Consider the following 24,850-nt stretch of genomic DNA (forward strand, 5'->3'; position numbering starts at 1 on the left):
CACACACACACACACACACACACACACACACACACACACACACACACGCCTCGCTCTATTTTCCCTAATTTTCTGACTTGTTCTGCTGGTCTTGTTAGTTTTTCCAGATAAAGTTTGGAATCGTTTCGTCATTTTGCCTAGAAGCAAAACAAACCCAGTGGCCTTGTGATGTGCCGGCCATGCTGTCAGCACAGGACAGCGCTGTGGTGTCGTCTTCCCTTCATCCCAGGTGAGGTGGATGCAGGCATTCCTCCCAAACCCGGTTCCCCTGGGGTGGGGTCCGTTCTGTGGCCTTGGGGACTGGAAGGCTTTTTCCCTTCCCTGTTCCCAGCAGTGGGTCAGCAGGAGGCAGGAGGGCCTTTGTGGGGGACAGAGCTGGTCTGTAAGAATTACAGCAGGGGGTTGGGTTCTTCTACTGAACATGGGAGGAAGCAGCCCGGGAAGCAGGAAGGGAGGAAGGGCCCTGGGCCGCCAGCCCCACTGGGTGCAAACAGACGGAGCAAAGGCCAACCCAGCCCGGGCACCCTGGCGCCGCCCGCAGAGCCAGAAGGGCACCATCGCCCTGAGAGGCCTGCCTGCCTCCCACCCGCCCTACCTGGGGGCTCTGAGGCCACAGAATCGAAACTGTTGCCAGCACAATGACTCTGGGCTGCGGGACTCATCGCCACTGGGGTGGGCACAGAAGCTGCAGGAGCCCTGACCCTGGTTGTACTGCTCAGCAGTGACTTGCTGGGCCTTGAACCTGGGCCTCCAGGGCCAGTGTGCGTCCCCCGCTCCCGGAGGCCACCCGTGCTCCTCAGCGGCATCCCCCCGACCCCCACTGCCTCCCCCCCAACCAGGGCCCCAGCAAGGATCTTTGTATGTTTCATCCCCCACCCGAATGCCAAGCACAAATGGGGTCAGTAAACATTCGTGGGATAAATGAGTGGATCTCATTCAACAGATGTTTGGGAAGCACCTACCGCCAACCCATGAATGACCACGGGGACGGGAGAGGGACGGGACGGTCGCCACCCTGCTCTTCGGAACCTGAGCACCTTGCGCGATGACTGGCCGGGGCTCCTCCAGTAACGCTGGCCCGCAGAAGGAAAGAAGTAAGACTGGGAGTGATAGAGACGCGAGGGGAGGCCGCTGTCAGTGTGGTCCTTCTGGGCTCTGGATTCTGGCTGGAGGTCCGGAGCCACGGTCTAGACTCTGGGGTCCACGTCGTCAGTACTCAGTTCTGGGTTCTGAGCTCCACGCCCTAGGCTGTGGCTTTCGGGTCCGCCTCCAAGGCCCAGGTTCTGGGCTGTCTGTTCTGAGCTCTGGATTCCGAGGTCCCGGTTCCGGGCCCCAGGCTCAGAGTCCTCACCCCAGGTTCTGGCCCGGGCTCTGGATTCGGGCCCGGCGGGTAGGCCCGTTTGCCAGAGGCCCCGCTGGGCTGCCGCGGTGCTCACGGCCTAGGATGTAAGCTGTCCGAGCGCAGAGACTCTTGCTTGTCTCGTGTGCCATGTGGTCCCCACCCCCAGAGCAGTGCCTGGCGTCTCAGCGTTCATCGGGCACGCGCGTGTGTGCACTTGGGTGCACGATCTGATAGACGCTCTCACCTGCAGTCAGGAGCCGGGGCACAGGCCAGCAGGACCAGCCCTGCCCTCGCTGTGGCCACGGCTGCCAGGAGGGGAGGCGAGAACACCATGAGCTGGGGAAGGGCTGGAAGGGGAGCTGCTGAGGGGGCCTGAAAGGGCCCGGGGCCCCTGCGCTTTGAGATGGGCCGGCAGTGCCCCCCAGCTACACACCGGAGCTGTTCCTGCTTGCTCTGCTTCTCCACAGAAAGGACACGGGCAGGGTAGCAGTGGCACAGCAGGGGCAGAGGCGTCCTGAGGCAGAGTCCCAGGGATGCTCCCCCATCGCTCCCCCGTCTCTCCCCCGGCCCCGAGTGACCCCTGCCGGCACACGGTCTGGGGGTGAGGAGGATGGAAGGGGAGCCTCCTGGACAGGGGACTTGAGGGCTGCGGGGAGTGACCATCAAATACCATCAGGGACGCAGGGAGCAGAAATTATGATAATAAGGGTCAGGGACGGTGGCACACGTCATGGGGAGACGGTGTCATTCAAACGTGGCACAGAGATCTTGGTGATCAGAGTGATCTCTGGTTGGCGATATCATTAACCATACACCAGGAACATGGGGGGAGTGAGGATGTGATGGGAGCATTGGTGTCATGTATTCGATAACCAAGGGTAGAGGAGATATTGGTGGTCAGAGTCAGTGATGAGCCCCCCAGAGATCTTGGTGGTGTGTGATCTTCTAGGGATCAAAGGCATTGATGCTTAGAGAGTCAAGTGATCAGAGACACAGGTGACTGGTGATACCCACGACCAGGGAGGTTGGCGATCGGGGTATAAGGGACATTGGTCGTCGGCGACTTGGAAGGTGAGAAGACCCAGCAGCCACCGAAGTAGGACACGATGATGAGCGCTGAGCAGTCAGGGTTATTAGTAACCAGTGTGACGGTGACCATGTTGGTAGTCAGAAAACTTGACGGTAAGAGTCCACGATCAGGGGCATTGGCCATCACGTACATGGTTGGCTAGAGATGTTGGTGATTGGAGAAAAGTGGCCAAGGACATTGCTAAGAAGACATCAGTGATGAGAAATTGTGTGCTTGGAGATGCTGATCCCATATGAGTGATCAGATCTGTCATTGATGAGAAAAATAGTGATCAGTGACACCGGTGATCATACTTGTTGATGACCTAGGACGTTAGAGACAGGGTGCAGTGGCGATCAGCACGCTGGTCATCAGGAAACATGGGTGATGAGAGGTCCCGGCGATCACAGACGTGGCGGTTATCGGATGTTAGCAACCAGACACACTGGATAGAAATACTGGTGACGAGGTGTGGAACGTTGGTGGTAAGAGATATTCATGATCAGACCTATTATTGGTGAGCACGGTCAGTCTCTGGAGACATCGGTGATCACATCTTGTGGATGTCAGTGATCAGACACATCACTGATCAGAGGGCATCGATGAACTATTGGTGATCACATGTTGGTGATCAATTGTTAGTAATCAGATGTCTGTGGTCACAGGCTCCAGTGATCAGACATGTCATTGATCAGGAATATCAGTCATGATGACTGTCTCCAATAACCAGTATCACTGATTAAAGAGGACAGCCGTCAATGACATGAGTGATCAAAGACACTGGTGACCAGGTTTGTCAATGAACGTGGAAGGAAGAGGACGGCATGGGGAGGGGGATCAGTCCTTGCTGGGTTCTGTGAGCCCTTAGGAAAAGGGTCAGAACGTGGGCTAAAGGCTGCAGAACCCGTAGCCTTCCTGAGCCTCCCCGGTATCCACCCAGCCAGGACCAGAATTCAGACGGGAGCAGTTTTCAGGGGAGGAGGGTCAGGACCTCAGACCCCGGCCAGACAGGGCCCCTCTCCTGTTCCAGGGGCCCTTCCATCCAAATCACCGGCTGCAGGACTGATTCGGTCTTAATGACCTCAGCAGCTGGGACCCAGGAGCCCCAGGAGCCCACAAGACAGGCCAGAGGCATTCACAAAAAGTATTTTATTACTCTTAACAGTTTTCACTTTGAAGGAATAGGAAGATAGCATACAATTTTTACAGACAATATATAAATGTTGTACATAATTAACAATAACTTAGTTCACTAATCCAAAATAAAACAGGCCAAATAAAACATAAGACCAGAAAATACTGCCGATTCTTTTTCTTATGCGGATACTAGTACAAAATAAGTTACCTCTGGCTGTGGTGCCCCCATATTGCACTTGGACCATATCAGCACAACCCTCTTCCTGGGCCGGGTCCTTGCTGGCCACCGCACCCCGCCACTGCCGCATACAGAATCTAAGCTCGGACACAGTTATGTACAGCTGTACCTTGGGAAGGATCCAGACAGCCACAGCAAGGCAGAGCAGAACCCTGGCACCTCCCAGGACCCAGCAGGGTCGTGGCCTCTCGCTCGGTCCTGGCTCTGACCCACCCCCAGCTCCTGCCTTCGCCACCTGCCAGGTCAGCCCCCTGGAAGCCACGAGCAGCCGAGGCCCCACCCCTGGCCCCTGGCTCCCCGTCCTAGGGCCGTGGGATCTGAGAACTTTTCCAAAAATAACTGCGAAGCTACAGCCTTGGTTTGTAGGTTTTATTCCTTTCCATAGCAAGGGCTTTCGTGGCAACGTACAATTGACTGGACCCAAAAAGAGTTTAAAAATAAAACAACTAACTCATCGGCGAGTTAAGCTTATGTAGGTTTTTTTTGTTTTTTTTTTTTAAACATTTTCTTCTTTTGTCTCAGAGTTGGAGAGGAGGGGGTTTAGGGGTTAGCAGAAGGAGGATGTATGTACAGGGGTCCGCCGAGCAGAGGAGGTGGCTGTAGCTCAGACCCGTCTAGGGCGCACGGGTCACCCCAGCCTCAGCCTCAGAGGCCAGGGGAGCAATCGGAGAGACGCTTCCCCTCTCAAGAAAACGTTTCCTTCCTGTGACCCAGCCCCGGCCTGAGAATCTGCGCGGGACCGCCCGTGATTGTCTCTGCCCTCTGCGCCCGGCCTGGGTTCAGCGCTTTCAGAGAGGGAGCCAGTGGAGAGGGTGCAGGCCGAGGTCCCCGAAGACCTGCCCCTGGAGCCGGGCACGGGGAACGGTCAAGTGGCCCTTGGCGCCGAGGAAGCCCCGCGAACTTGGGGCAGCTCAGACCGCCCAAGTCTCCCAGTCCTCGTGAGAAACAAGAGCAAATAAATTACTTTTGCCTCTACTCCCTCCTCCTTCCACGACGCGGTTTCCTGCGTGGGTCCCTTGCCCCCAGTCTTCGTAAAGTTGTCCTTTCTGCTCGCCAAACAGTTATCCGTGGTGGAGGCCCCACCTGGGAGGCCGAGGCAGCCTCCCAGCCCAGGGAGCATCTTCACAGTGACGGCCGACGGGCCCACAGGTGAGGCAGCGCGGGGCTCCAGCTGGGCTGGCAGGGCAGCGTCAGTCTCCGGGGAGGGACGGGCAGCCGAGGGTCTGGTCCCTGCCCCCCGTCCCGGGAGCGCCTTCCCCGGCATCTGTCTGTCGGTCCGTGGGGGGCGGTCCCTAGCCCATGGCGGTCACCATGCTGGATGGGTGGGGGTGGCCGAAGGACAGGCTGGAGGAGGGGTGGATGGGCGTCGGGGTGGGCAAGATGTGTCCCGAGTGGCTGAAGGGCGGGAGGTGGCCCACAGGCGCCATGTGTCCGGCCAGGGCAGCCGCGCTGAAGGGGGAGGCCTTCTCCTGCATGCACTTGGACAGCTCCTCGAAGCACTCGGCCCCCTTCTTGTTCTTCTTGGACTTGTTGGACATCTTCCGGTTCCGAGTCTGGATGCCTTCCTTCTTCATGGTCAGCGGCCTGTTCACCTGGGGGCGACCACGGAGTTTTCAGGGGGTGGAGCTCCCTTCCCAGAGCAAGAAGCCCACCCCCAGCTCGCACGGGGCGGGGAGGGGGCCCACTTCCAAAGGCCCACCGCCCACCACCGTCTTCCCGCCAGCACCGCTGCCATCTTGAGAAAGGCACCTTTCACTGCGTGGGGCCGCCCGGCAGCCTGCAGGGCGTTCGGCCCACGAGGTGCCAGCGCCGCCCCCCAAACCCCACCCCAAAGCCGAGATACCGCTGTCCTCGACCCCCCGGCCCCTGCCCCTCCCATCCTCCCAGCCAGCCAGCTCGCCCCCCTCGTGGGAAGCCCTTCTGGCGCTCGGGGCGGCTTCCCAAGCCAAGCCACGCTGGAGGCTGCCGCGCGAAGCGCAGCGGTCCCCCGGGAGGCGGGGCGGGCCAGGCGGGCGGACCTACATTGTGCAGCTTGTAGTAGAGGCCACAGGCGTTGCACACAGGGTCCCCGTTGGCGTTGCGGCGCCATAAGGTGGTGGTTGTCGTCTGACAATTTGCACAACAGGTGCCCGCTCTCCTGGCGGCCGACTGGAAGGGAAGGGGGGAGGGGAGGCGTGGCGTCAGCAGGCTGGGCTCCCACGGCCCCCCCCCACCTTCTCCCAGACCCTCGCGCCACCCCGGCCCCCGCCAGCTTAGCCCAGGAGCAGCAAATCTCACAGGGGAATCAAGGCATCTCAGAGCCGTGGAATTCTAGAATCGGAGACCTAAACCGTCACAGAACTTTAGAATAAAGGACTCTCTGAAGCCTGATCTCAGAATCAAAGGGGTTGCAAGAGCTGGAAGGAAAACGTAGCCACCTCCCCCATCACCAAACAATCTAACGCTACAGATGGGGAAACTGAGGCTCTGAGAAGGGGTCTTCTGGTTGAGAAGGCTAGCTGGGCCCCCTGGAGCACCTGGGTCTGGAGCCGCACTCCCAGAAAACCCATAATCCTGGGCGTGCCTGAACCCCTGAGGCCAGAGGAGGGGGCCCTGCAGCTGCCCAGGGCAGGGATGTGAAATGCTCAGGGAGTCGAGCTGCAGTGTCCAAGGCAGTAGCCACCAGCCCGTGGCCATGTAAGTTAAACTGAACTAGAATTTAATTCAGTTGCTTCAACTGCACCAGCCACATTTCAAAGGATCACTAGTCCCAACACGAGCTAGAGGCAACCACGGTGGACGGGGCAGACGTACAAAGTGTCCATCTTCACAGCTTTTATTGGACAATACCAGTCTATGTGTCCAGCACCCCATACCCCAATCCTCGGAGTTCTAACTGCCCCCTAGCCCCTCAGGAAATGCAGGGCAGAGGTGACCTGGAAACGTCTGGTTTCTGGAGAAGGGAGCTAAAGGCTCCCAAGAGAAGAGGCAAGAGAGTCTTTACCCCAGAAAGCAGAACGCCCTCTGCAAACCCACAAGAGCACTTCCCAGGGAACCGCGGGCAGCAGGGGTGGGGGTGGGAGGCGGGGAGTGGCCCCAGGCCCCAGCCTGGTCCAGAGGGGCCGGCCTGCAGCCACGGGGGTGGGGAGGGGTGAGGGTGAGTAAGCAGCCTGAAGCTGGAATTCTGACTCAGGGACCAAGCCCGCATCCTCCACCACCCGGGCCCTCACCCCGCCCTCGCTCCAGGGAAAAAAAAAAGGGGGGCCCCCGAAGCAGCAAGCGATTTAAGCCTCATAAATCACTTCGCCCTGAAAAAATATATTTATTATTCTTAGCATTTTACGCATTATTTGCAGAGTGGAGGGTATTAGAAGTTTCAAAACAGCCCAGCGAGAGGCAGGACTGAGCCGAGGAGAGACTGAAAACTGGCGGAGTCCGGAAACAGATACGCGAAGTTTCCTTATCTTTGGGCTGCAGATGTCCGGATAGGAAACTCCGGCAGGAGATCCGAAAGGGCATTTTTTTAAAATCACTCAAATGAAAATACACAGTATAGGTGACTCCATGGAAAAATAATAAAGGGCAGGTTTTTTTTGGTGGTTGGTGTGTGTGTTTTATTTAAATAAGCGTGAGGAGACTGTGTGGGGAAGCCAGGGAGAGCAGCCTGGGCTACAAGGAAAATTACTTCACGGCCCTATTTTTAAAAGGAGTTTAACAGAGGCCAGGGGACCGGACTTGGGCCCCTGGAAGCTCAACTTTGGGGGATCCCTGAAGGTACCAGGTGGGCTGCAGAGGGGAAATCTGGCCTGAAAGAAATCTCGCCTAAAAGCCGGGCAACCCCAACTGACACCCAAGTGATTTTAATGATGAGTTCAGGCGCCAGAGCACCTGTATTTGAAGGTTTGCTCTTTTTGTCATTAACTGTCAGCTCCCGCCCAGGCCGACGCCCCCAGCCCAGGCTGCCCGCTCTTACCAGTCTCCGTTTGGGCTTGATGAGGGGCCGGTTCTGCCCGTTCATCTTGTGGTAGAGGCCGCAGGCGTTGCACAGGTAGTGCCCGGTGCCGTCCCGCCGCCAGAGAGGGGTAGCCGTGGCCCCGCAGTTGACACACTCCCGGCCTTCTGAAAGGGGACAGGGGGAGACACCAGCCTGTTCAACCGACAAAGTCACAGGAGGGGGCCGGCGGGCCAGCCAGGCTGCTTCAGGGTGGGACTTTTAGCTCCAGCCTGGTGGGAAGAGGGACCCCGGAGGTGGGAGGTGGGATTCGGAGAGTAGCTTAAGGCAGGCGAATGGGGCGGGAGGGAGGAGCGTGGCCAGGGCCCCAGGGATCTTCAGCACTGCCGGCCCGGGAGAGGGTATTTACAGCAAACTTCGCCGACGGCAGCAAGGGGGGGGGGGCACGAGTCGCCAGCTCAAGCCGGCTGGGCCGGGAGGACTCGGCCCCCTTCCTAGTCCCTCTCCTCTTCTGTCCCTGTCCTTTCCCCCCAGCGGCGTCCCCGCTCCCTGTCCTGTGTCCTCAGCCCCGTCTTTCTGTTCTCCGTCCGTCCGTCCACGGTCACTTCCTTCTCAATCCCCCACCTCCCTGCCTTCCGCCGAGGCCCTGGACCGGGGTGGAAGTTGCTGTCCTTTAAAATGAAATAAATAATAAGCCCTTTCGTTTTTTGAGGCTGAGTAGGCTAAGTGACCTTGGTCTGGTGGTGGTGGTATTTTGTTTTGTTGTTGTTCAAGGGCCATCTGGAATTCAGATAGAATGTAAAACAAATTTGGGAGAAAGAGCTAATTAAAGGCAAGCGAGCTGGTCTGAGCAAAACAGGGCCCCGAGGTGGGACGGGAGTGGGCACTGGCGGTGGCAGGGTGGAGCCACACAGCTGCTGTTACCCCGGACATTTCTCCCCATTTAGTTTAAGCTGTCAGTCCATACGGGCAAGAAAAGGCGGTTTCTGGACTCAGCAGCAAAAGTTTTAAAAATCTTCCTCTTCCCCGTCTCAAAGGGACTGGAAGGAGGTGTGGACAGCAGGAGCCCCACACCAGCCACAGCGGCGTCCGCTCTGCAGCCGCATTCCTGGACAACCCAGCCCGGTCCCAGCCAGTTCCCGAAGCAGAGGGGCAGAGGCACCTACAGCTCCTTCCCCTCACTCCAGCCCTCAGGGAGGGAGAGTGAAGGACGTGCCAGGGGGCAGGGAGCGGCATCGGGTCCCGGGAACTTTGCCTGGGGGGTGGGGGTGAAATCTCCCGAGAAGATTGGGAGCCATCGAAATCCCAAGACCCGGACTGATGAAGTCGGAGATCCAGATTCCTTAAGGGTCTGGAGCCTCTGGGAAGGGCTGAGTGCACCCACAGCACGCACACACGCTCACAAACACATGTACACGCACGTATACACCGCCTCACTGCTCTCACCTGCATGTTGCATTCTCTCACATGCTAAGTCATGAGGCTGCTCGAATTTTCACTTAAGACTCAGGGAGGGGAAGGGGGGATTCCCGTTGTGTGTTCTGGTCGGGCAGTGGCCAACCTCGGAGGGGAGGGTGAGGAGTGGGGATGGGCAATAAACTTTGGGGCCACCAGGAACACTTAAGGGCAAAAGTTCTAGGGTCCCCTGTCCCCCGTTCTGGGGTCTCAAAGATCTGCTGGGGGCCATTAGAGAGGGACGTCACCCATCCCGGATCCAGGACACCGACACTGCCCCATCTCCCATATCACGGCCCCCTCCCCCGCAAAGCACAAACCGTCCCCACGTCCACTAGGTCCCTGGCCCTGCCTTTACCTGAGCATGAGCGCGCCTTGCTCCGCTGCTTAGGGGTGAAGCTGGAGGCCGGGCCACCCAGGAAGCCTCCGGGGTGGAAGAGCCCGCTGCTGTAGTCGTGGGCGGTGGCCGGCACATAGGAGGGGTAGGTCGGGATTGGGTGGTGTGTGGCAGGCTGGGTGCCCATGGCAGCCAGGCCTGGGCGCAGGGGACTGCCACTTTCCATCTTCATGCTCTCCGTCAGTGACACCTGGTATTTGACGCCGTCTTTGTCCTCCCCCCGGGCCGCAGCACCCCCTGCGGAGGAGGAGGCTGGGGAGGCAGCCCCAGTGGTGCTGGGGTCGGGAGACACTTCTTTGGGTGGCGTGGGTGGGAAGCCGAAGAGGTGGGAGCCCGAGTGGGCTGCAGTGGGGGGGAGGGAGGCCACAGAGCTGCCAGTGCCTCCCCCGCTCCCACCCCCTGCCCCCGGGTACACAGAGAGGGGGCCTCCGGGGCCTCCGGCAGCCGCGGGGTGCAGCGGCGTCTTGGAGAAGGGGCTCACGGTCCAGGGGTTGTGGTGATGTGCTGCAGCCGCGGAGAGGGCTGCTTTGCCCCCATCCAGCCAGGGCAGCCCCGGGCTGTGCAACAAGTGTGGGCGGCACATCTGGCCTCCGGTCAGCCGGGCTGCGGGGGGAGGGAGAGGGGTCAGGGTGCACGAGGCTGCGCCGAGCCGGGACACGGACACACAGGGCCACAACTCCCCACAACCAAGTGACCCCTCCCCAAAGAAAACCAGAAATGTAACACCCCAACCGGCAATAGTCAGGAATGTCCGTCCGGAGGGGAAGGACCAGTGGCACACAAGGACCCCCGAACAAGCCTGGAGGAAACCCTCACAGGCCAGCTGGAGACGGGCAGAAGCCCTACGGGGCCCAGACCCTCCCCAAGAGGCCGCTGCCCCGCTCCTTTCCCGGCCCGATTTCTCAGCTGCTCCGATTCCTGCGGATCCCACATCCGGGAAGCAGGCAGCCGGGCCTCGTCCCCTCCCGCGCCGGGCGCTCGGCGTCTGGGCTCCCAGTCACCCGCGGGCCCCGGCTCACCATGCGCGGGGCTGTAGGAGACGCGCGCCCGCGCGTGGGCCGGGTTGGCGTAGTACGGGTTGCCCTGCGAGTCGAGGTGGTTGAAGAAGACGTCCACCTCGTCGGGAGGCAGCAGCTGCGCGGGCTCCATGTAGCTGTGCGCCAGGCCCGGGTGGTGCGGGTCTGGGTGCTGAGCGTTCAGCACGGCGGGGTGCGCCATCCAGCGCGGCTGTTCCGGAGCCGCCTCCATGGCCGGCGGCGGAGGCCCGGGACCTGGGCGGAGGCGGTGGCGGCGTCCCTGCACGACGGAAGGGGGCGTGAGGGGCGCCCCCACGGCCCGACACCCCCAAAGCCCCGCCACACGGCGTCCCGCGCGCCGCTGCGCCCCAGCCGAGTTCAGCCGCAGACCGGTCCCGGCTGGGAGGAAAGCCCAAAGCTCAAAACGAAAGGAGAGTGGGGGAGCCGGCTCAGCCACGCACGCTCCCACGGTGACCCGGGTCCCGGAGCCACGCACCTGTGCGCACGGGGTCACACGCGGGGCCAAGCACCGACACCAGCGGCCCCAACAAACGCGCAGAGTCGCACTTCAGCCAGACGCTCACCGCCCCCCTCCCCCCTCGCACCAGCCCTGTACACAAACACATAAACACCGACTGGAAGTTGAAGACAGGCGCCCGAGCACCCACGGCGGCACACGATGCTAGCGACACGCACAGAACTACAGTTGGCGCTGACACGGACTGACCTCGCCTCCCCAAACACACACGCTGCCCCACGAGCCCAGAGCCAGCCCACCCCCACCCCCCGCGCGCACTCCCCGGCGACACGAGCAGGACTTCTCACCGAGGCACACCAAAGCAGTCACCCGCAGCCTGGCCCGCAGGGCCCAGGCCCCCGCAGTGACCTCTCAGAGTCCGGCGCGCCCCAGGCCCCCGGCCCGCTCTCGAAGCCCAAACTTACACACGCAGCGCCGCGGGAGGGGGGCGCGGCCTCGGAGCGGGCAGCACGGGCGGGAGCCCGGGGGGCGGCGGGCTCAGGGACGGCGCGTCGGGCGGATGGCGGGGCTCACGGGGTGGGAGCGGGGGTCAGCGCGCGCCTCGGCCTCCGGCCCGCCCGGCTCCGGCCCCTCGGCATCCTCCGGCCGCCCTGGCGCCAGCTCGCGACTCCTGCACAGACATGAAGCGGGGGCCGCGCACGCCTAAGAAGCCCGCGCCAGCCAATCAGCGCCGCGCGCCGCCCAGCCTCCGCCCCCCATTGGCTGCGCCCGCAACTCCCGGTCCCCTGGACTCCCGGACGGACCCGCGGGCCTGCCCCCCTGCGCCTGCCCGCCTCCTCCCCGCGCCCTCCCGGCGGCCCCTGCTGCCGACGTTCCCCCCAGGACCCGCACCCCGCGGGCCGACTGTGCGCCCCCTCTTGCGGACACTCTTGGTTCCCCTAACCTCCGGGCCCTCTTCCCAGTAACTAACCTCCAACTGGGCCCCCTCCCCGGGAGCCTGGGCCGCGCACCCTCTGGGTGTTTGGGTGTCCTCTCCCCGGGACCCCAGCCTTACCACTCTCTCGGATCCCACCTCCTTTACCACTGAACGTGGCCATGGGAGTCCAACTACCTACCGACACCGTTCCCTGCCCCAATTGGGGCTCTGGCTAAGCGGGGGGTGGGGGGTGGGGTGGGAGGACTGCTGCGGGACAGCAGGATCGGTGAGGGGCAGGAACTACAGGGCCCCCGTGGGCACCTGGGCCTCGGACAAGAGGCCGCTTAGGACGGCCTGACCTGGTGGAGGTGGCCTGGCTGGCGGCTCCGGAGAGGGGGAGGGGGCGTCCCCTTCCCGGGCGTGGCCTTCGCAGACCAACGGGCCGAACTGCCTGGGGCGAGGCCGTGCAGACCCGGACTGGCGCCGCGCCGGCTCGAAGGAGACGCCTCCGGGCAGGAGGAGGCATTTTTTTCCTCGGGAAGGGGGGGGTCCCTAAGGCGGCCCCTGGGGAGAGGGAGATGGTGGTCTGAGAACTCCGTCCCCTAAGTCACCTGGAACTGCTCTCCACAAGCCTCTAGTCCAGAGATCCGGCTCTGTGGGTGAAGTGGGCCGGGTGCACAAATCTCTTTGCTCTCTCCCATTGTATAGACGGAGGAGACCAAGGCTTGAAGGGAGCCTACGGCCCAGGAGGGGGGTCGGGAACAAAAAAAAATGGGGGGGATGAAGAGACAGGTGCGGGGGTAATGGGGAGTAATCGACATCCTCAGCCCCCTCCCCTCGCTGTTCCACGGCTCTCGGGGGTAGAAGCCCAGAGGGATGCTAGGTGGGTCCGCAGCAGGGGGGAGGGCCGGGGCCCCGGCCACCCCCGGGAGGGTGGGGGGAGGGGCGGCGGGATTGACAGTCGGTAATTGGGTAACTGGAGGCGGCTTCTCCGGCCGGGCAGCCCCGCCACCGCGACGCCGGGCCCCTGACGTCACCCGATTCGCCAGGAAATGAACTTTTTAATAATCTGAGGAGGGAGGAAAGCCCTCGGTCCCCTCGGCTCGGGGGGCACCAGGCCAGGCCCGGCTCCGCCGGCGCGCCCCCGTCACCCTCTCCCAGGCCAGCTCTGGGCAGCGCCAAGGGGGCGCGGGCTCGGGCTGGGGGCCTCCTCCTGCCTCTGCGTCCGGCTGTCCGTTCGTCTGTCCGAGGCCCTGGCGCAGGTAAAAGCGCGGGGACAGGGGTGCAGAGCCCCATCCCGCTGGGAACCCACGCGTCTCCGGCCCTTGGGGCCCGTCTGCCCTGGCCGCCCGCGCGCCTCCCGCTCCGCTCCACTCCAAGGCGCGCGGGGCCCGGGCTTCTCGAAACTCCGGTCTGCGGGAGAGGAGGCCGGCGCCCGCCGAGTAACGCGCGCCAGGGCCGGGAGCAGGAGCTCGAGGCCGCGGGCGCCGGGCCTCGGCAGCCGGACCAGGCAGGTGAGCGGCCTCCGTGCCTCCCTGTTCGCGCGCCCCGAAACGCGTGCGGTCTGGCCCAGACCCGCTGTCTTTCCGTACGTCTGTTTCTCCTCCCCGCCTTTAGCTTACGATTCATCAACGCCTAAAACGCGATCGCCGCGAAGCCTCCCAGCCTGTTTCGTCGCCTCGGAGCCCAGCAGGAGCTTCTCAAAGACAACATGGCCTCGGGGACAATACCCCGTGTCCGGCAAGGCTGCCCCACAGGAGCTCAAACCCCAGGACCGAGCGCGGGAGGCCCCCGACCCTCAGGCCGGCCGCGAGGCGGTGAACGCCGGAGCCGAGCGGAAGCTTACCGCGGGGCCGCGATCGGAGCCTCGGCTCGCAGGGAGGTGGTCGTTCCCAGCCCTCAGGAAAGCAGGTAATCGCCTTTTTCCCCCCAAAGGCGCGGTTCAAATTATCTCCGGTTCTGGGTGGGTCTGCAGTTTCATCACCGCGAGCTCGGCTTCAAGCTCCTCCGGGGCAGCCTGAAGCCCCTCCGGGGCAGCGTCCTGCCCACTGCCGGGATGGAGGTGACCCGCCCGGGTGGGCCCCTGCCCGAACGGCAGCCCTTCTCTGCCCGCCGGCCTGGCGCAGCACGGAGCGCGGGCGGGGATTTAATTACCCCGATCGGCGGCTCAGAAAATCGCCGCGAAGAGGAGCTTAGCTGGGCAGTTAAGCAATGCTCGAGCAGGGGCCTCGGGAGATCGGCACCAGCCTCCCTTCCCGCAATCCGGGCCTAGAGAAAAAAAGGGAAAGGGGAACCCTACCAGGGTCTCTCGAGGCCGTGGGGTTGCCTCCCTGCAAAAGGCAGGCAGGCAGCCGGCTTGTCTGAGGCCTCCACGTTGGCTGGAGCTCCTGCGTTGGACGCGGGACTGCTGCGTTCTCCAGCAGGAACTAACCCGTCTGGGAGAGAAAAGCGGGGCACCAGGCCCCAGGGCCCCTAGCTGGCCCATAATGGGGGGGGGTCCCGCTGGTTGAGTGTGCCTGCCAGACAGACCGATGGACATAACCAGGCGCCTTGCCCACCGGGCAGCGAGACCATCTCATCACTTCGGATGGAAAAAACCTCCAGGGAGGGTCAGGTCAGCTCCCAGGATGGACTGGGGTGGGCATCCTCGGGGCTTCGGAGGGCGGATTTATTTCGGTTTACGGCCTCGGACTTCGGGGTCTCCAGAACACGTTTAGAGGGACACGTTCCTTTTTTCCTTCTTTTTTTTTTTTTTTTTTTTTTTTTACTCCCAAGTATTGTTGCAAATGCGGGCCGTTGCCCTTTGGTCGCACTAAAGCTGTCACTTTCCTTACATGGGAACAAGATTTTATAAAGGACTGGGGAAGGGCAGCGGCAAAACTGAATTTTCTAACGACCTTTTCCAAATGACTGGAGATTCCCTAGCAGAACGCGGCTCGGAGCCTCCCGGGTGCAGAGATCCGATGCCCGGTTCTAGAGACCCTCAAGGACTCGGCCCCGGCACTCAGCTGCCCAGGTGTTCCCCATCCTGTGCGACCCTCCCCTCCCTGCCCTTTGTTTCAATTTGGCTCACCTGAGGCGGCCCCTCTGGGACCATAAGTTTGCCCTCTCTCTGTAACCTAATTCTCACCTTTTCCTATGGGCATCTAATTGGCCAGCAGTGGACGGCGCGTTTAAAGAAATCCGTTTGCTTAGGGGCTGCCTTTCTTAGGGATATTTAATTTGCAACACAGCGGCCTCACTGGCAATGTGCCTTGAGGGGTACTGAGGAGGAAGTGGGGGCCGCTCTAGCCAGAGGGGTTCAGATGTCCCCTCTAAGGCAAGGCCTCAGATCTTCTCGGGCCTCAGCCATCCTCCAGAGGGGCTCCCCAGTGAGGCGACCAGGGATCCAACAGCCCCTCCTGCTCTTTCAGGTTCACTTCCAGCCCCCAAAATCTGAAGTCTCCCTCTCCTCCCGCCACCATGCTAATTCTCCCACCCCAACCGTTTTCCGGGCCTTTTTGAATTGTAAAGACCAGGGTCCAACGTCCTACTCGTGTCCGCACCCTGGGTGCAGGCTCCTCGGAGACCCGGTATCTCTTTACGAGGTTCTAACCGCCACCTCCAAGCCCGACAGCAAGGGGCCCTGCTGAGACCTGCAGACAATCGAGCCGCGTTTCTCCCTCCTCCATGAACTGCCACGGTGTGCTCGGAGGCCGGGCAGCCCCGCAGCCCAGCAGCAGGACAACTGGTAAATCCGTTTCGTTAGACGCAATTTGTTTGCAATTTGTCAACCCGTCTGGGAAACGCTCCCCAGACGCCTGGGCAGCCGCACTGGCCCTACCTGCTTCTCGAATCCTGCCTGCTCATGAACGAATCCCAGCGCGAGGTGCCTGCGTAGACCCAGAGCTCACTGCCAAATGTTCCCGACCCCGGGAGACGTGGCTTTTTCCAAAACAACGAATTTCCTTCCGTGTTTTCCGGGAAAGGAGCGGCCGCCACATCCGGGGGCCCTGAACGCCAGAGCTTTCCCCTCGCTGCCGAGGCAACCTGGAGTTCAAGCCTGGCCTCCGCCGAAGGATTCTAAATGCCCTGGGTCCAGACAGACCAGACCGCCGCCGTCTACGCCTCCCGCCTCTCGGAGGCAGATCCCGAGACCGCGGCGGCCCCATTCTTATTGAAATCCCACTAAAAGGATTCCGACTCCGGCTCAGGGCAGGGGGGAGACTTCCAGACCCCGTGCTCTCCCCCACCCGCACCCCAGCCACGCAGGATAAAGGGCCGCGGGGCGCGGCGCCCGGGGGCGCACGCAGGAGCGCGCCGGGTTAAGCCGCGCAAAGCCGGCGCACGGGACCAGCCGGCAGGTGCAGCCGGCGAACGGCGGCCCGGCTCGGGCGCATCGCCGCCGCGGCCCGGAGGTGGGGGGCGGCCCAGACAAAGGGCCCAGCACTGGGGCTGGGCGGGGCGGGGCTTTGCGTCTCTCGGAATAACCGGGCCTCGAGGCCTACGGCTCCGTCCGAGAAATGGGAAGGCGGCAGGCCCCAGGCGGGCCTGCTGTCCACAACTCCAAACGCTCCCTCGGGTTTAGGCCCCTATGACCTGGGGTTCCAGGCGCTGGTATAGCCAGGGCGAGCCCCGAAGGCCACACTTCAGGGGCCACTGGGCCAGGCGGACCGCGCGATTAGGGTGCCAGCTGGGCCGAGCCTGGGGGCTGGAAGGGCCCTGGCCAGGCGGAGAAGGGGCGACTTACCGAGCGAGATGCGGCGGGCGGCGCCCCCGGGCGGACGGGGCCGGGGCGGAGCGGGGCGCACAGCGCGGTGCGTAGCGAGCGGGGCCCAAAGGATCCCGCGCAGGCTGACGGCGTTACCAGGGGGGCCCGGGCGGCGCGGCGAACGGCCGCATGGTGCGCGTCGGGCCGCTTTTGTTCGCCGGGTGGATGACGGGGGCCGGCTGGGGTGGGGGCGACGGCAGCCGGGAGATAGACTTGAGCGGCGTGCCCCGGCGGCGCTGGCCCCGCCGCCTCCCTCTCGCTCCTGCTGCTTCTCCCTCCCTCGGCCGCAGCGCCTCTGCTTTTATTTCGACAGCACTTTGAGGGGGGGCGGGCGGGAGCGCCGCAGGGGGGCAGGAGGGTGCCCGGGGTTCTGTGCCCCGTCTCCCTGGTCCAGCCGCCGGGCCGAGGGGCGGTAGGCACTCAGGGCGCACACACCCTACTCGCCACTACTCCAGACCACTCCCGCCCTCGCAGGGGCGCACACACAGGCGCACCCCTGCTCTCCGGGATGCGCGCTCAGAAAGGCCGGCCGTCTCTCTTCCGAGACTCTCTCACCGGGGACCTCCAGAGCCGTGGGCACAGGCGCTCACACACGCACGCACACAGACGCCTGCGCCTCCTCCTCTAACCCGCCTTCAGGAGTGCTCACACAGCCACACACATATCCATGCACACGCGTTAGCACACACAGCTGTGGCCGCGTGGACATCCTCAGGCAGGAGGTCTGGGCCACACGGACATGAACACATGCACACACTCAAATGTAGCTTGACACACACACACATCTGGCACACACACAACTGCCTCACTTCCAGGCTGACTTGGCTAAGTGCAGACAAAGCCCCTCTCCCTGCCCCACCTGCACCCCACCCTAACTCCCCAACTCCAGACACCAGAGCATTGTAGAAGTGGAGTTTGAGGCATCTCCCTGGCCCATCCCAAAGCAACCCTCGAGGGGGAGGAGGGAGGGAGTAGAGGGCTTGTCCTTGGAAGGCTGGGTGGAGGAGTTGGGGTATGGAAGGCTTCACCCCAAGAAACTCCTGGGTTTGGGAGCTAGGAAGTCTAGTTCTTGAACTTCCAAAGTTCCTACCAGGAGATTCGACACGGCAGCTGAAGTCCCATCCCAGCTGCCCAGGGAGAGTGAAAGTGCTGTGGGGACCTTTGGCCCAAAGAGAAAGTGCTTTGCCTTGGAGAGACTGGGAAGTCCCTGCCCAGGTGCGCCCAGAGAGGCGGTGTGTCCAGCCTGCCATCTCTGGGGGCATCTGCTGTGTGTGGGTTTTTCTTTGAAGCTGGCGGTGACTGTACTGCCTGTGCATGTGCTCTGGGCTGCGTGCCCGTGTGTGTGTACATGTGTGAGCACATGGGAAGGGAAGTCTGCAAAACTGAGTCTATTAGTATGTCCGTTTCTTCTTGTGGGTCCCAGACAGTTCGTGTATTGAGGGTCTCTATACCGTGGGTCCCGGAGAGTTTGTGTATTGTGTGTGGGCGTTTCAGAACGTGACCCCGAAAGTGCACTTGGGAGGGAGTATCTGTGGCACTGGATGTATGTATCTGTGAGATCACTGTGTCCATGGACCTTGTGATGGGAAGTGGGTATTTCCAAGTGTTTGTCTATAAATTGGCGTCTGTCCCTGTGTGGGTCAGTAGCAGTGTGTCGCTGGGTATCCTGCGTCTATGAATCGCGGTCTGTGTCTGTCTTGAACAACACAGGCACGGGTGTGTATCACTTTATGTTAGAACTGACGGTGGGAGGGTGGAGAGTGTATTCAAATGTGTCTGCATATCTGTGTATAGCTCCATGTGGAATTGATGTGTGTTGGGTGGGGTGTCTGTATCTGTGTATGTGGGGTGTGGGCGTCTGTGTGTATGAATCTATCTTTGAACGATGTAGGTTCCCCTACCCAGTGTTACTCTGTGTCTGTGGTCTGTGGAGGAGCGTGTCCCTGGGTGACACTGTATGTGTGTCTTCCCAGATGGCCTGCCGTAGCCACACTTTCCCTAACCAGCAGGGCAGGCAGCCAGAGGAGCTCCGGGGTGCCATTTGTGAGGGTACTTTCTGTCTGTCTGTGGGAGGGGGAGATGAGCTGATAAGGCTTATCTGCCTACACCAGCGCCATGCTGAATAACTGCTCTAATGAGGTGGCCTCTCTGGTACCACCCGCTCCCAAAACCCCAGCTCTTTGGGGGAGGGGGGAGGGGGAGGGGAGCCAGTCCTGGGACACAGGAGCACACCCCCATGAACCCAGCAGGGGCTGTGTCTACAGGGCCTTTCCTAGTTCTGCCCTGTTTCCTTGGAGGGGGTTCCAGGTCTCACACTCCCCAGCCCAGCTGCCATCTCCCGGCTGGGCTGGGCCAGTGAGAGCTGGCTGCAGCCTCCCAGCCTCTGGTCAGCTGTCAGGAACACAGCTTGAGAGGACAGGAGACGTGGGGCCCTCTGGGGTGGATGGAGAGACATGGAGAGTCTGTGATAGAAAGGCTCAGAGAGATAGGTAACGGGGACGAAACGGGGGACACAAGGACAGATTTTAAAAAGTAACAGTGATAGAGGGACTGGTGAGGGGTGGAGGGGTGGGTTGGGGACACACAGGGACAGAGAGAAACAACTAAAAAGTGGCAGAAAGGGTCAGAGGGATGGGAAGAAAAGCAGGCAAAGTGTTAACCAGAGAGAGACACGGACAGAGAGACAAGAGAGAGATAACAGAGAGGATACAGAGAGGAGAGAGCACGAAAGGACAAAAATAGAGATGAGAAGAGAGAACCCAGAGAGGCTCGGAGACCTTGGTGGGTGGAGGGAGGGAGGAGAAAGGGCCCCAGAGAGAAGGAGGGGAAAGTGGGGACACGAAAGATGGGCTGGGCGGGGTGGACAGACTGAGACGGAGGGACAGCCAGGGGCCCCGCGCGGAGAGCCCACGAGATCACTCAGGGCGTCGGGCGGGCCGGGAGGGCGTGAGCGCAGAGCCCGCGGGCCGGGCGGGGCACCAAGGCGCGGGGCAGCAGCAGCGGGCAGGGGGGTCCGCGCGGGGCTGCGCCACTGTCCGGGGTAATTTTTCATCTCGGCCGGCTAATCTTTGTTCCCGGCGAAGATAATGAATAGCCAATCGTTATCTGCCCGGCTCCCGGAGGCTGCCCGAGAATGGGGTTGTACAGGGCTGGGAATTGTTTCCAAAGTGCCGCGGAATAAATGGTGTTCCTTATCTCTGCCTTCCAGATTATCGGAGCCCTTTCAGAGCGCGCACAACAAATGCGCCCGCCATCGAATGCATCATTTACCACCGCAGATCCGCGCGTTGATGGGCAGGCAGATAGCCGTCTGCGGGGGGCACTCGGGCGCCTGGTGCCGTGCCGCCTGCCTGCCTGCCTGCCTGCCAGCGGCACCTGAGTGTGAGCCCCCGGGTGTGCCTGGCGTGTTTGGATGGGCAGGCGGGTGTGCCAGTGAGTGGGCACTGAACAAGCAAGGGCGTTAGTGTGCACGCGGGCGCTTCGAACAAGTGGAGCGCTCACGCTGTTTGGGGATGGCCCAGGTGAGGCTGCTTGAGGAAGGGGTGTTGCACGTGACCGTGTGGGCATTCATGTCCCTCAGGGTGAGTAGACACGTGTGTGAAAGAGCAGCTGTGCAAGCGCGTGGGCACTGGTGTGTGTGGCGGACGGCACTGTGAGTGCCTTCATGAGTCTGCCCTCCGCAGGGCCGTCTAGGGGTGCACACAGGAGGTGGTGTCGCCTGCCACCAGGGCGGGGGTGTATGTGTACCTTCAGGCATGGGTGTGTTACGGGGCTCGGGGCCACGCATCCTCTTAGGCATGTGCATCCTCACATGCCTGTGACTACCAGGAGTGTGCACCCAGCGTGGGGCTTGGGGTGTGCACAGATCTGCGTGAGGGTGGTTGTGTCCTTGTGTATCTGTCATGTGTGCTACGGGGCGCTGCTAGCGGGGCAAGGGGGCAGGGGCCTGTCCCTGTGCCTGCTTGGGGCTGGGGGCGGGACACACGAGCTGACCACCGCCAGGACAGAATGGTGCGTGCGGGTGTGACAGACGCCACAGTGGAAGGAGTGGTTTGTGCCGTGTAACAGGAGTGCTTGTGACCCAAACGGGGTGTGGGGGTGTGTGGGGGTGTGTGGGTGTGTGAGGGAGAGGGGTCTTCCGAAGAGTTTGGCAACACCCAGGGGTCCCAACCCGTCTCAGTGGGACGCCCTGCCAGGGGCCCCAGAGCCTCGTCGCTCTGCACCTGGGGTAAGACAGACCAGAGCCCAGCCGCCAGAGGTCCCCGCGCGTGAGTGACACGCGCCGCCGACAAAGGCTGTATTTTTCCGGGCTCGCGCCCCGCCCGTGTACGCGCTCGAGAGAGCGCGTGCGATGATCCCCATGGCGACGCAGATAGCGCCGCAGCCATTTTCCCTATCTCCCCGGAGTCTATTATAAGGCGGGATTAGCTCTTCTCCAGGCAGGTCAAACCCAAAGTCACATAACCTGCGGCGCGGGCCCCGCCCCCGCCCCCCGTCGCCCCTCCCCCGCGCGGGTTGGTCTCGGCCCGGCGACCCCGGAGCGGCGGCCGGTGCGCAGGCGCAGAGCGCCACCTGGCGGCCGCGGGTCTCCGACCGGGGTCTGGGGAGACTGCCGCCGGGGTGCGAGCTGCCAGGTTGGAGAGGTGGACCGGGGTCTCTTCCTCCAGGAGCTGGGCTCTGCAGAGCGGGGGCTTTGTTCTGCCACTGCTGTGCCCCCAGGGCCAGGCTGGCCCTCAGTAGATGCCCCATAACCGTTCGTTGAAAGGATGGGCCAGCAGGAAATTATAGACGTGCCAACTGTCAACGTCACACAGCTTAGTTGGCAGCAAGAAATCATTTATTAGAAGTACCCTCTGAACTTAGAGTAAAAGCCAAACTCCTTTGGAACATACATACAGGGCTTGCTGACCCCTCAGACCCGGTCCCTTTCTCTTGCCTCCTTCCTGTTCTCTGGGGCCAGAACTTTCCCAGCCCAGGACCTCTACCCAGATGTCACCCCCCCCCCCCCCCCGAAAGGAAGTGTTGCCCTCCTCTGCCTCACTTTTCTCGGTCTATTCTGTGTATTTCTTTTATAGTGAATACTTAGCACAATGTGAAAGCGGCTTGTCTGCTTGCTCCCTGGGGGGAGGGGGTCTGTCTTGTTCCTCACCACAGCCCAGCGGCTGGAAGCCTTTGGGGACAAGGGAATGAGGGCAGATGGGCCGGACCCGGCACCTTCTCTTCACCGTTATACCATCCCACCACCCACGCCCTGGCCCCGGGGTGCCTGGCTCCACTGACCTGCCGCAGCCTGCAAGTCTGGGGTCGGGGGCTCGAGGAGAGAGCACCGCGGAGACCTCCAGCATGTGCGCCCACTGTGCCTGTGAGGGCACCGACAGCCCCGTCCTCAGGGTGCCCGGCCTCTCTCCCCAGGCCTAAGCCCCCGAGACTTCACTCATAATACAAGGTAATTATACCAGCGTTGTCAAGAGGCGACAATGATTTATTGCTGCGCGTGGGCTCGGACAGCACGGTGTCTAGAGCCAAGAGAAGGCCACAGCCCGAATGGGCTTCCAGGTGGAGCTCGACCTGCCCATCTCCCTCTGCAGGGGCTAATCGGGCACCAGGCCAGGCCCACCCCACCCAGGGCTCTGAGAATTAGCTCCCTACTCCTCAGGAATGCCCCCATTCTCTCCTGGAAGTAAGTAGCTCAGGATCTAGGGCCAGGACTTCCCCAACACACACTGCACACTACCCCTCCTGGCTGGGTGGCCTTAGGCAAGTCGCTTTCCTACTCTGAGCCTCAGGTTGGCCCCCGGGGTTGTTACGAGAATTACTCACGAGCATGTATTTTAAAAGAGTTTTGTAGCCCAGCCTTTGAAAATTGGCAGCCCAAGTCTCAGGGGCTCATGCAACAACTAATTGTTAACAATGTTCTGAAGTGGGAGATTTCACATAAAGAGACTCATTTCCAGCTTCTCTTGAAAAACTGGCTACCCTGGGCCCACATTCTGCACAGTGATGCCATAAGGGACTTGGTATCGCCTGCCCTGGTGGCCCCAGTGTCCCCATCCACCCAATTCAGGCCCCTGGGTCAGGGACATGTCCCTCATAGAAATACTGGGTGCTGTGGCTGTGTTGCTTTCAGCCTTCCTTCTCTGCACACTTTGGGGGTATTTCCAATATCTTTCTCCCTCCAGGTACTGTAAACCACTTAGTAATTGGTTAGTTAATAAGTCCAATCAGCACTTTAAAATGGTGTGCTAAGCCACACTGTTTTTGACCCTGGGTATACAGTGTTGAAAACAATGGCTATGGTACCCATCCATGGATTGCCTCAGGAGGCAAGCCGACTTGACATCAGTTAATACGTTGTCACAAACTGTGATAGGAACTGTAACGGGGAAAGACCACAGATGTACAAATATTGAACCCAGGCTTTTTTGCAGAGACCTACTCTGGGCCAGGTCCTCTGCTGAGAGGTCAGGGATGTGGACTGAGACCAGGTATGGTCACTCTGTGCAGGCAGCTCACAGGGTGGTGGAGAGGCAGGCACATCAAGAGATTCTGCTCATTCTAGTCTACGGGCATTGGAATCCCAGGTGCCGGCTTGACGAAAGGCACTTAACCCAGTCTGGGAACATAATATATAAAGAGTGTCTGCAAATCAATAAGAAAAAAATACAATTAAAAAATGGGCAGGGACTTCCCTGGTGGTCCAGTGGTTAAGATTCCATGTTCCCAATGCAGGGGACCCAGGTTCAATCCCTGGTCAGGGAACTAGATCCCTCATGCTGCAAATAACCCTCCATAACTAAAGATCCTGCGCGCCACAACTAAGACCCAGCGCAGCCAACTAAATAATTTTTTTTAAATGGGCAAAGGTATGAACAGAAAATTCATAGAAAAGGAAATAGAAAGGTCTCTTAATGAAAACATGCTTAATCTCAGTCAGAGAAATGAAAATTTTAAATACATTGACAGGGACTTCCCTGGTGGCCCAGTGGTTAAGAATCTGCCTACCAATGCAGGGCACACGCGTTCGAGCCCTGGTCCGGGAAGATCGCACATGCCGCAGAGCAACTGAGCCCATGTGCCACAACTACTGAGCCTGCAGTCTAGAGCCCATGAGCCACAACTACTGAGCCCACGTGCTGCAACTACTGAAGCTCGCGTGCCTAGAGCCCATGATCCGCAACAAGAGAAGCCACCGCAATGAGAAGCCCGCGCACCGCAACGAAGAGTAGCCCTCGCTGCACGCAACTAGAGAAAGCCCGTGTGCAGCAACAAACACCCAACACAGCCAATAAATAAATAAATAAATAAATTTATTAAAAAAATACGTTGACAGATTTGGGATGAGAGAAATGTTCTAAAATTAGATTGTGGTGATGGTTGTAACTCCATAAACTCACTAAAACTCATTGAAATGTATGCTTAAGTTAACTTTATGGTGTGTAGATTATACCACAATTGCTTAAAAATAAATAAATTAAAAACCACTTTGAGATAACATTTTATACCTATCAGTATTAGCAAGTATCAAAACTTCTGGTTACATATTATGTTCCTGAGGGGGTGGGGGAGACAAGCTGGCGGGTGTCAACTGATGCACTCAGGGTGGCGTGGGAAATGTGACACTATCAAATTTACAAATGCACTTACACTTTGAGCCAGGAATTCCATTTATAGGCCTTTATCTGATAGACAGGCTCTTACACTTGTGAAATTTGTAAGGAAATTCATTGCAGCCTTGTACATTATGGCACAATTGGAAACAAAAGATGCTCACGTGGAACAGACTCTTAAAAATATACAGCCAAACAGTGGAGTGTTATGCTCCTGAAGAGAGAGAGAAAGAGAGAAAGAAGAGAAAGACGGAAGAAAGAAAGAAAGAAAGGGAGGAAAGAAGGAAGGAAGGAGAAAGGAAGGAAGGAAGAAAGAGAGGACGGAAGGAAGGAAGGAAGGAACAGAGAGAAGGAGGGATGGAGGGAAGGGGAGAAAGGGAGAAAGAAAGAAAAAGAAAGAAAGAAAGAAAGAAAAGAAAAGAAAAAGAAAAGAGAAAGAGAAAGGAAGAAACAGAGAAGGAGGGAATGAGAGAAGGGGAGAAAGGGAGAAGAAAAGGAAGGAAGGAAAGTAAGA

The 24,850-nt window shown here is 60.3% G+C and overlaps 1 protein-coding gene and 1 long non-coding RNA gene across 3 annotated transcripts in view; one reads left to right on the forward strand and one right to left on the reverse strand.

The window, feature by feature from the left end:
• Positions 1 to 4,615, forward strand: part of LOC113615748 (uncharacterized) — a 5,839-nt gene extending 1,224 nt beyond the window's left edge. The window contains exons 2-4 of the long non-coding RNA XR_003431118.1: positions 99 to 229; positions 944 to 1,094; positions 4,501 to 4,615. This is a non-coding gene — a long non-coding RNA (uncharacterized LOC113615748). The remainder of the gene's footprint in view (positions 1 to 98; positions 230 to 943; positions 1,095 to 4,500) is intronic.
• GATA2 (GATA binding protein 2) lies at positions 3,542 to 16,746 on the reverse strand. 2 transcript variants are annotated; one of them, XM_027098504.1, is made up of 6 exons: positions 16,709 to 16,746; positions 10,589 to 10,865; positions 9,531 to 10,172; positions 7,739 to 7,884; positions 5,809 to 5,934; positions 3,542 to 5,378 (listed from the first exon to the last, which is right to left on the reverse strand). In XM_027098504.1, the coding sequence occupies exons 2-6, from the start codon at positions 10,815 to 10,817 to the stop codon at positions 5,079 to 5,081; spliced, it is 1,443 nt and encodes a 480-aa protein (XP_026954305.1). In that variant the 5' UTR covers positions 10,818 to 10,865; positions 16,709 to 16,746; the 3' UTR covers positions 3,542 to 5,078. The 2 variants fall into 2 exon arrangements, with proteins under 2 accessions (XP_026954305.1, XP_026954304.1); XM_027098503.1 differs by lacking the exon at positions 16,709 to 16,746 and adding an exon at positions 11,528 to 11,757.
• Positions 16,747 to 24,850: the final 8,104 nt, after the last annotated feature.

The sequence above is a fragment of the Aethalodelphis obliquidens genome, unplaced genomic scaffold (assembly GCF_003676395.1).
Source record: "Aethalodelphis obliquidens isolate GAN/ISIS:26980383/991018 unplaced genomic scaffold, ASM367639v1 scaffold123, whole genome shotgun sequence".
In the NCBI taxonomy this organism is placed as follows: domain Eukaryota; kingdom Metazoa; phylum Chordata; class Mammalia; order Artiodactyla; family Delphinidae; genus Aethalodelphis; species Aethalodelphis obliquidens.